General features: G+C 33.7%; 2 protein-coding genes across 2 annotated transcripts; one reads left to right on the top strand and one right to left on the bottom strand.

Annotated features, from left to right (window-relative positions):
- Positions 1 to 895: 895 nt before the first annotated feature.
- On the top strand, positions 896 to 2,405 carry LOC145015937 (RNA-binding (RRM/RBD/RNP motifs) family protein). Its single transcript, XM_078974404.1, has 4 exons — positions 896 to 1,120; positions 1,677 to 1,745; positions 1,835 to 1,941; positions 2,096 to 2,405. The coding sequence occupies exons 1-4, from the start codon at positions 964 to 966 to the stop codon at positions 2,204 to 2,206; spliced, it is 444 nt and encodes a 147-aa protein (XP_078830530.1). The 5' UTR covers positions 896 to 963; the 3' UTR covers positions 2,207 to 2,405.
- A 1,707-nt stretch (positions 2,406 to 4,112) lies between these two features.
- On the bottom strand, positions 4,113 to 11,030 carry OCT4 (organic cation/carnitine transporter4). Its single transcript, XM_078976060.1, has 2 exons — positions 10,527 to 11,030; positions 4,113 to 5,429 (listed from the first exon to the last, which is right to left on the bottom strand). Exons 1-2 carry the CDS (start codon positions 10,954 to 10,956, stop codon positions 4,264 to 4,266), a joined length of 1,596 nt encoding a protein of 531 aa, XP_078832186.1. The 5' UTR covers positions 10,957 to 11,030; the 3' UTR covers positions 4,113 to 4,263.
- Between the last annotated feature and the right edge of the window lie 267 nt (positions 11,031 to 11,297).

The raw sequence follows: 11,297 nt of genomic DNA, 5'->3' as shown, positions 1-11,297 counted from the left end.
TACTATGAGACTGAAGCTAGTTGCATGATGAATGAAAAAACTAAAAATAATCTGAAGACACTTACCCATTTGTGAGAGACGACTTTTTGTATTTATAGGGTTTGTTGATGTATCTGTTCTTTTTGGAATTGGTGGTGTCATGTTCGTATGTTCGTATCAAACAAGTAATGAGATTGAGCGACTCTGGATGTGAAAAAGTCATGCCAAAACAACGAGAGTTGTTTCCCATACCAAGATTAGGATCATGGTTGTCAAAATCGCGATCCTGATCGTAGGATCGTACGATCCTAGGTATGAAAAACGATCCCGGTCGTATTTGGGGTAGGATCGTAGGATCGAGATCCGATCCGATTCTACCTTCCTTTTTTTTTTTTTTTTTTTTTTTTTTTTTTGCAAATGAAAGTTTTTTTTACCATATGTCTTTTACGCTTTACCGATTTACCATTTATCATTTTGTATTGTACCTTATGGCTAATATTTTGAAGTTTTTATAACTTATGAACGAAAAATTAAATGTTTGAAATATTTTTCATGATTAAAAATTATAAATTAAAATTATATTTTACTTTGTGGGATCTTAGGATCCCAATCCCGATTTTAGAAACCCAAAAACGATCCTAGGTAGGATCCCGATTTTGACAACCTTGATTATGATGGTTGGGAAGCTTTCCATTGTTGTTTGATTATATAACAATTATAAGAGACCGAATTGTAGAATAATTAAAAGTAATTAAGAGTAAAATTATATTATTGATGTTCTACAAATAAATACTATCATTCAATAACAAAATTTAAGTTAATAATTACCCCACATTCTTTCTCTATTTTGAATAGACTTTTGGTATATTTTGCTTTTGCAACAATCTTAACCTTTCATAGTTATATAAGCAACTTAGTCAGGAAGTTCAAAAGTAACCCTAGATATTTCTCGTAAGGACTCTGCCAAAACCCTTAAACCCCAAAATGGCGATGCGGACTGCGACGACGGTGGCGGCTGCCGGTCCCCGGGGGCTGAGATCGCTATTCTCAACCCTTTCTACCAACTTCCCTTTCCCTTCACAAACCGCCAATCAACCGCAGAGGCCGCAAGCTGAACCTTCTACCAACCTCTTCGTATCAGGCACGTCCCCCTTCCCTTCGGTCTCTATTCATTTTTATACGCTCTAATCTCGTCATATAATTCCTCTTGTGTACTTATGCATATATAATATTTGTTAAACCCTACTTTATTAATCGCCTACCATGTTAATCGTTTTATATACTTGTTTGATCCAATGATCCATGGAGTTGCAATGTTTTACGATGATAAATGAATGAAAGGTAGAAGAAATTTGTCTTACCTTAAAATTTTCACACCGACGAGCCTCTTCTAGCCTCAAGAAGTGATGCAATTAGTCATAGGTCTTTCAATTCCAATTGTGGAATTACTGCTAGTTCATGTTCTTAAAGATGTTTGTGGTTTAGTGCTTGATGTTGAGTGATTCTTTAATTATGTTAAAAAGATCAAATTTTGTAATCCACAGATGCTTTTTAGTTACAGAGCAACATAGGATTGGATTCTATTTTGATTATTTAGCATCACTACCTTCTGTATCTATATATCCAAATCTTGTAAATATTGTTTTTCATATGCATTTACACTCTAAAGATTTCATCTCTGTTGATGTTACATACAGGTCTTAGCAAACGTACGACTGATGAAGGACTTAAAGAATGCTTTGAAAAGTTTGGTGAAGTTGTTCATGGTTTGTTTCTTCTCCATGAGATATGATCTTGATTCAAAAGTATGCTGTTTTTTGAACTCTAATTCTTTTTTTAAAATTACTTTATGCAGCTAGAGTGGTCAAAGATCGTGCTTCAGGTTGGTCAAAGGGGTTTGGTTTTGTACGATATTCTACCCTTGAAGGAGCTGCTGCTGGCATAGAGGGCATGGATGGAAAGGTAATTTCATATTTACATACACTATTATTAAGTGCTCATATAGATAATACTTTACATGTGTTTTGTGTAGTCTGAATCCCAATGATTGACTAAAATAAGAGAAAAGGGCTTAATGGTCATTTCTGTTGTGGTCTTTTTTTTTTTGTTGTTGCAGTTTTTGGATGGTTGGGTTATATTTGCAGAGTATGCAAGGCCAAGAGATTCTCCTCCTCCTCCTCCATCACCACCTTCTACCTATGGAAACAGTCAATATGGTCAACGATGAACTTTCTTGAATGTGATTCTTGGTTTAAAGATTATTAATGATGAATACTAATTTATCAAACTATAAAAAATATGATTTGGTATGCTGGTGATGATGATTAGTATATTATTCACATGAGCAAGAAAGTTTTGAAATTTGTTTATTTTAGATATATGTAAACGATTATGTGTTTTATTAAAATAACTTTTGATTTGCAAAATGAAGCAATGGCTTTATTATGTATTGCGACTTTACCCTTTAAGTCCCCTTTATGCCAACTCACTTAATTGATCTATTAATTTATTTGTTTATTATAAACGAAATGACTCGTCTTTTTAACACATACATTGTCACAAACACACACTCTCTCTCTCACACACGATCTCACATATAGAGGTCCTATTCATCATCTTCTTCAAGCTGCATAACCTTTTCGGATCCAAATCGGTTTCTATCGGCTCAAAAAGTGTGAATAATTGTGTTCATTACCCAACAAATATTTGTAAAACTTGATGGTTGATTCGAGCCAACAGTAAAAACCGTAGTTCACATCCAATAAAACCCTGTATTCCTCTGTGGTCGGCTCTCAGAGAGAGTTGAAGAGGCCTCTCTCTTGTTGTCCTCTAGTTGATAGCAACAACAAAAACACTAGAATTATTAAGACTTACAATACCTATAAACCCTTATTAACTTCTCATATTTGACCATAAACCAAGATGACAACTGCTTCGAAGGAGGATGGAAGCATCAAAATCACATCTTTAATCCCGAAATGAAAGAGATACTCCACCTGCCTATCCTTCATTACATCCATCAAAGTGATTCTCCAAAACCCTCGAGCGATTTTAGTTCGAAGCTCAAATTGAGGCTTCTCATATCTGACCATAGTTGGGAAAGCGAGATGACAACTACTTTGAAGGAGGATGGAAGCAACAAAATCACATCTTCCCAAAACGAAAGAGATAGTCAATCTGTCCATCCTTCATTACCTCCATCGAAGTGATTCTCCAAAACCCTAAAACGATTTCAGTCCGAAGCTCAAATTCAGGTTTCTCTTCATTTATCTTGTAAACGTGTACCTGGTAATTTTATTGAACATTCATCCGATAGGAGTTTGGAAATTTGATGTAGTTAAAAAACCTTAGAAACAACTATGATTCATTTGAGTTGAGTTAATCGGAGGAATTTGAAACCAATTGTATTTAAAAAGTCATATAATCAAGTGTGACTAGGAAGGTGAACAAACAAAAATGGTACATGACATATGAAACTGGTTGTATTAGGTTAGGTGACTAAATGAACAGATAAAAGGTAAAAAATAACGTTATTCATTTAAAAGACATTGAAAAAACTTTAAGGATTGCAAGGGTAAAATGGCAATACATAGGGCTGTTGTGTAATTTTTCATATTTATATCATATAAGTAAAGTTGCTCATAATACTTGAACAATACTAAATTAATTACCTGTGAAACTGTCCTAATGTCATATTTTAGTAAAATATATGCCAACTAACATACGTATTATATATTTTAAAAGTTTCAGAGGTTGTCAACATATAAAACTCAATACAAACTACAGAAATTTCAGAGTGTCGATATTATAAAACTCATAAAAATACTATCAAAATTCATAGGGATTGATTCTACAGAAGATTTTTAATTAACACTGAAAAAAAACTATATATATTAACATTTATACCTCTACTTTACATAAGTAATGAATAATAATAATAATAATGATAAGATCCAAAATTTCTTTTTATACCTTAGCTATTCTTGAACAGATGATTTTATACCTTAGCAATTCAATCCATCCTACAATTTCAATTATTCATCATCCTTATTGGAAAATGTTCTTTAAAAGGTTTATCATGTCATAAACTTATTGCAAAAGTAACACACTGAAAGACACACCAACAGGTATGCTAGGAACCACAAAAAACCGAATTTTCCGATTAATATACATGTACGTTACACGAAAAACTTTGTATAAAAAACAACACATGATTAGTTAAATAAATACAAAAACCAAAAAGAAAAAAAAAAACAACAAATTATAGTCTTCACTATTCATATTTCATGCTAATATTTCATTCTCTCCTTCAACCATTCCGTTCATGGTGTCATACAGCGGCTTGTTCAAAGTCTCCGGCAAATAAAACGTAAGAAACCCACCAACGACTCCACACACCCCAAACACCATAAACGGCAACCCGCCACCCATAACCACCACAAACGGCGCCAAAATCGCCCCAAATTGCGCCGCCTGTGTCGCACATCCCAAGGCGGCGTTTCTCACCACCGTCGGAAACAACTCCATCGCATATATAAACAGTAGATTGTAAGTTCCGGCCATCCCAAAAATCCCCAAAACACCACACACCATTCTCACCACCTTGCAAGCCCCTTTTCCACCCAAAAAACTTCCGGCGACACAGAAAATCCCGCTGAACCACTGCGTCCCCACCCCCAACGGCTTCCTTCCAAACTTGTCAATCAAAATCGCTGTGAAAAGAAACGCCGGCATCTCCGCCACCGCGTTCACTACCACATTCATGTAAAGATTGGTTTCCAGGTTCACCACGTTTAAACTGAGACCATAGTAGACAACAGAGCAAGTGAAGTTGATTCCGACTACGAGAATCAAACGGATCCGGGTTACCGGCGATTTAAGCGCGTCAAACACCGATCCCGACACAGCTTCACACGACCTTAACTCGTTACTTTTCTGATCACCACCATGATTAGCGTCTTCGTCACGGGAAACATACACGTTTTCCGGGAGAAATCTACCGTTGGTGACAGCAATCGAACGCATGACGCTCATAGCTTCATCTGGTAGACCTCGAATAAGGTACCATCGGGGGGATTCGGAGATGAGGGGGAGGATTAAAAACACGAAAAGGAGAGAAGGGATCGATGAAGCAATATACAGGGCTCGCCATGTTCGGAAAATATAAGCTATTCCGGCGAGGATGGCGATTCCGCCGGAGAAGAAATAAAAAGTGGACATTCCGGCCATACCACGCTTCGATGGTCCGACAGGCTCGGTGGCGAGGACGAACGCACAGAGGCCGACGCCGCCGGTGCTAAAACCGGTGAGAAATCGGAGGATGACATAGGTTAAGTAGTTTGGGGAGAGAGATGTTAGTAGTCCAAAAATGGCGTTGAGTATGCAGACTACTGTGAGAGATCCCTTTCTTCCCAGTTTGGAATCCGATAGATGACCGAATACTCCGGCACCTGAAAATTTAAATCTTTAAATAATGTCCACTTCACTTGCTTAGTAAAACATATATTTTAAAGAGAAAATGATAAAAATAATCATTTACATTAATGATATTATAAAAATAGTAAAAAAAAAATCGAAATTATAAAATTAGCCAACGATTTCACAGATGGAGATACCCCATCTGCGAAATGAGCATCTCATCTGTGAATTTACAAGCACCTAAAGCACAACTGTGCTTTAGGTGCTTGTACATTCGCATGTGCTTTTAATTTTTTTTTTTTGTATATATAAGGGTTAAATCGCAGATGGAATAGGTTCATCTGCGATTTAATCTCACTCTATCTGCGAAATTGTGATTTTTTTTTGTATTTTTTTTTTAAGTTTGACTACGAAATGAATTGGTTTGACTGAGAAAGTAAAACAATCTACAAAACTTTTTATATAGCAACATGATTTCATAGTCAAACCAATTCATTTTATAGTCAAACTATATATATATATATATATATATATATATATATATATATATATATATATATATATATATATATACAAAAAAAACCATAATTTCGCAGATAGAGTGAGAGTAAATCGCAAATGGACCTATTCCATTTACGATTTTACCCCTATATATACAGAAAAAAATTAAAAAAATAAAAAAAATAAAAGCACCTGCAAATGTACAAGCACCTAAAGCACAACTGTGTTTTAGGTGCTTGTACATTCGCAGATGAGATGCTCATTTCGCAGATGGGGCATCTTCATCTGTGAAATCATTGGCTAATTTTGTAATTTCGATTTTTTTTTGGTTATTTTTGTAATGTAATTAGTGTAAATGGCTATTTTTGTCATTTTCTCTATTTTAAAATAGAGAAAATTATAAATTTAGCCAAATATACTAATTACTTTGTGGAAAATAGAAAAAAAAAATTAAAATTGTATTTTTAGCCACTAAAATCGCAGATGCGTATAATCCATCTGCGATTTCGCCATGCCATCTGCGAACGTACAAGTGACCAAAGTACAGACATGCTTTAGCCACTTGTACGTTCACAGTTTTTTTTTTTTTTTTTTTTTTTTCTGTATATATACCTCTTTTTCAGTCTAAAATCGCAGAAGGACTATGTCCATCTGCGATTTCCTCTCCTTTTGAACTACAATTTTGTGAATTTTATTTTCGTTTATTTTTTATTTTTTATTTTTGACTATGAAATTGATAGGTTTGACTACAAAACAACCTTATTTTATATAAAATTTTTCAATAAATTATCATTTTTGTTGTTATTTTTTTGGAAAATTTGTTGAAAACATCTCTAAGGAAATCGTCCATGATAGTTCTAAGGAAATCGCAGAGAAATAGTTCTTTAAGAAAGAGTGAAAAATGAAGAAAAAAAAACTTTTTATACTAGATCCCACGAAATCACGGATGGACTTCACAAAATCACAAATGAACTTTTTCATCTGCGAACGTACAAGTGCCTAAAACATGTATGTCCTTTAAGCACTTGTACGTTCGCAGATAAGGGTAAAATCGTAGATGAGTTTAATCCATCTGCAATTTTAAGGGTTATTTTTGCAATTTGAGTTTTTTTTGGCTATTTTCCACAAAATAATTAATGTATCTGGTTAAATTTGTAATTTTCTCTTTAAAATATATAATTTTCAAGGTTTTATTATTTAGTTTAATGATAAGGATGTTTAGTGATTTTAATGTACATAAGACGAGCAATATTAAAAAAAATAAAAACTTAGACTAGAATTGTAGATAGATATAAACTATAGGGACCAAAACTATAAATTAGTCTATTATAAAAAAAGAGGACAAAAAGTACGTTCCAAATTCCAATTTGGCAACTTCGGATCAGAGTCGTGTTGTTTGTGCATTTTTCATACTCATCTTATATACTTTTTGTGCTTTCAATAGGATTTTGGATTCAGGATATTACTTTATGTATCACGATAAATAATTAATACATTAAATAATTTAAATAACATATTTGGTGTGAGATCTGGTTAGAGGTGGCAAAAATTGATACGACATGAAACCCGACACGAAATAAACGGGTTTGGGTAAGATATTTCAACCCGTTTAAATAAACGGGTTGACACGACACGACACGAAAATTAAATGGGTAAGGTTAGGGTTGAGAATTTCAACTCGAATATGACTCGAAAATGACCAATTTATTTATATGCAAGTATTTTTGAATTATTTAAACAAACTAGAGAGATACAAAATCAAAACCATAAGTAAAGAAAGCCTTCGAATTAAATTGTTTTGTAATGTTGAAATGACTTAGCCATCTAGATCAAGACTTCATTTCAATTTTTCATTCTCTCCCAAACTACCCAGTCTCTTTCACCACTCTCGCATCCTCATGACCTTTGTCATCCGCCTCCCCAACTCTCACTCTTTTAATTTTTTCATCTGAACTTGCTATGACTTCAACTATTTTGCCTCTAAAGTATTAGTTTTTCCTTTCTACCTACCTAACTCCTTCCCTTTCAACATGCTCAATCTTTTAACCTCACATGACACGACATATTTGCAGCTATAACCCTAACCCGAAACCCGACACGAACTCGACACGAAAATAAACGGGTTAACATGACACGACACGTTAATTAAATGGGTCGGGTTAGGGTCAAACACTTTCAACCCGTTTAGTGTTTCGACACGACACGAACCCGACACGCACGACACGATTGCCACCTCTAGATCTGGTCGTAAATAAAAGTAATTAAAAAAATGTTTTAATTCAGAAAAAGGTCTTGGACAGAAACAATGGATATCCATCTTCAACCCATAAGTCCGCTGTAAAGATTCCTTTCGCTTTCCACGCACACTCTAAAATCTCGCCACAAAGTAGCATTTAAAGATTATATTTTTCGAGTATAATATCCTTTATAACTTTTTGTTTTTATTTCCAAAAAAATAGCATGTGAGGTGATCTTTTTCTCACGTTGAAAATCCAAGTTTTTTGACTTTATTTAGGGGTTTCTATATTGCTACAAGGAATTACTATGAATCATAATAAAAACGATTGGTAAATATAAGAGACTTGATTGATAAGCTAGTTGAAAATTTATATTTTATTTTAAATTCCAAAAATAATAACATTTTTTTTTTTCTAAATTCCTTTCAATTATAAACTATAAATCTTCAATATAAAATAATCTCTCTTAAACGCATATAATTGAAAAATAAACTAGTTGAAACTGAAATAATACAAGTATACAACCTACTATATATATGAATAATATATAAATTAACAAAAAACAATATGTTAAAGAAAACATATGAATCTGTTTCCTTAAAAAAAATTACAAGTTTATTTATACTGAAATTAAATCATATCTTTTTTGTACTAAAATATATATTTTATTATAAGGAAATTCCATGAATCGTACATGTGTGATTTCAGTCCATTTTTTTATTTGTACAGTGGTCCAAAATCAAATACAATTGTCCATTTATAATGTGGGTCTAAATTTTTTTTAACTGAAACCAAAAATTGACACACCATTATTGCAATTTTTTCTTTATTTTAATATCTTTAAGTCTTATAAACATTAGAGTGAATTACAGACCCTTATGATTTATATCTATAATTCCAGATTTTCAAAAACCGACGTTGTGCGTCTAATGTGATTTTCAAAAGTTGCATGTGTTTTCCTTAAAGTTGTTATTGTCTAAAATTTCCGTTACTTATTACAAGTGAAATGACCAATGTACCCCTAATTGTATATTTTTATTAAATCCAGGGACCATTTCTATAAATTGGTTGAAAAGAAAAATCAAATAAGAGCTTACCTTTGACTTAACCAAAGAAAAGAAAGAAAATAAATGAAAATGAAAATAAAATAAAATAAAAGAAATTGGTTGTTTTATTAAAAGAGTGAAGTGGAAGAAATTGTAATAATTACTTTCTCTTTTAACTTTCATTCCGATTTGGAATAATTTGAAAATAAATAAAAAAAATGATTAATTTTCCTTCTACTTCTTTCCAACTCGGGTAGAGGTGTCAATTTATGATACTTTATTACAAAAATACACGACACGAAACGAAATCGGGATGAAATTAAATTTCGGGAAAAAAAAATTAATGGTTATATAATGTTATCTTTATCATGTCGTGTTTTCGTGTTTTAATTTGTTCATTTTCGTATTAGTGAAAAAAAAAACACGACATCGTATCTTGTTATATAAAACCTTCTTGTGTCATCTTGTGTCAGACAAAAACACGACGCGACTACCCGATTTGACAGGCTTAAACTCGGGAACACAAAAAAAAAAATTATTTTCATTTATTTTCTTTTTTTTTCTCTTCTGACTTTCTTTTCTTTTATTTTTTTAATCTCGTGAATTAGACGTAATGCCACTAAACCGTCATCGCCATCAACCTTATCTCTTCTTTTTTTCCTCTCTTACTCCTCTGCCACCGCCTTCCACCACCGTCAAACCACCACCTACCTCTTCTCCTTCCATATTCTTTGATTGTTGGTGGTGATGGTGGGTTAGGGCTTTCATTTTGATTTCGCTTAAGTATTCATTTTAGTTTAGGGATTTCAATTTGGTTGTGGTGGTGTTGATAGTAGTAAGGTGGTTAGTGGGTCCAATGATAACATTACTGATAGTGGTGGTTTGGTGATTGATTTAAAATATTAAGTATAAATATAATTAAAAAAAAGGTTCTATGGTCATTTTAAAAGAAATTGACAAAAGGAAAGTTAATGTAACGGATTATACATGCAATTTTTGAAAACTATGAAGACGAACGATGATGACCATTTTATAAACCTTGGACTGCGAATAGGTGTAAACCACGTGGACCAAAATGTAATTTACTCTAAATATGAATATATATGTAGTTGTTCAAACTTGAAAGACATATATTATATTTATATTAACTAAATCAATGTAATTTTTTATGGCGCCATTCATTCATGGATGTCAGAAAGATTCAGAAGAACCACCCACGCGGCTGAACCATAATTATTATTGTATGCATCAACCGATAACTCACCGGACAAATCCGACGTGTCACACCGCCGGCGTTATCTCAGTGGTATCTTTTTTTTTTTGTGGTTGAAGATAAGAGACTTACCGATCATGCAGCCACCGAAGAACAAGGCTTGGACAAGCCCCACCTTATATTTCTGGCCACAAATTAATCCCCATTCGGCCACCGTTGATATCCCAGAACCACCGTCCCACCACCACGTACCTGGCTGAAGCCCACAAACATCAGCGGCGGAAACGCAGTCGGAATCCGGTTCGCATATCCAGTCCGGTTGTCGGTCGGCGAAAATCATGACCATGGTGTGGAAAGCCTCGAGAGCCCAACCTATACACGTGAGGACGAAGTGCTTGAATTGCCAATACCCAAACTCGCCGCAGTATTTGCGTAACATGTCGTCGATGCAGAGGCGTTCGATGGGAGCTTCATGGTTTCCGGCGACGTGGGTTTTGTCGTCTGGTAAGATGAGGGGTGACCGGAGATCGTCCGGCGAGGAGGTGGGGATATTGATGGTCATAAAGGGCGGTTGTTAAATGTCGTTTTGTTTTAGTTGCAAGGAAGAGTAAATATTATTTGTAGAAAGATGGAAGTTGGATTTGGGGGGATATGCCACTTGAATTTATTTTTATCTTTAAATAAATAGTTTTTTTTTTTTTTTTTTTTTTTTTTTTTTTTTTTTTAATAATAAATTAAATTCTATATATGAATCTTCAAATATATTTACCTGCCATTAAAATATTTAAATAAGCTAAAACAACTTTTAGGACCGTTAAAATAATGATGTTTTTGAATTAGCCTTTGGTTTTATGTGTATGTGTGGTGCTTGTATCCTTGTATCATATGAGCGCGGAGATAGGT

The sequence above is a fragment of the Lactuca saligna genome, chromosome 9, assembly GCF_052625555.1.
Source record: "Lactuca saligna cultivar CGN05327 chromosome 9, ASM5262555v1, whole genome shotgun sequence".
Taxonomy (NCBI): Eukaryota; Viridiplantae; Streptophyta; class Magnoliopsida; order Asterales; family Asteraceae; genus Lactuca; species Lactuca saligna.
This window is presented reverse-complemented; position numbering and strand designations above follow the sequence as displayed.

What these genes read in the sequence shown, in the direction of transcription:
- LOC145015937 (XM_078974404.1), top strand. Translation starts at nt 964, where the DNA reads ATGGCGATGCGGACTGCGACGACGGTGGCGGCTGCCGGTCCCCGGGGG. An exon ending in TACCAACCTCTTCGTATCAG is followed by an intron (nt 1,121 to 1,676) that starts GCACGTCCCCCT and finishes TGTTACATACAG; the next exon opens with GTCTTAGCAAACGTACGACT. An exon ending in TAGAGGGCATGGATGGAAAG is followed by an intron (nt 1,942 to 2,095) that starts GTAATTTCATAT and finishes TTGTTGTTGCAG; the next exon opens with TTTTTGGATGGTTGGGTTAT.
- OCT4 (XM_078976060.1), bottom strand. Translation starts at nt 10,956, where the DNA reads ATGACCATCAATATCCCCACCTCCTCGCCGGACGATCTCCGGTCACCC. An exon ending in CTTCGGTGGCTGCATGATCG is followed by an intron (nt 5,430 to 10,526) that starts GTAAGTCTCTTA and finishes TTAAATTTTCAG; the next exon opens with GTGCCGGAGTATTCGGTCAT.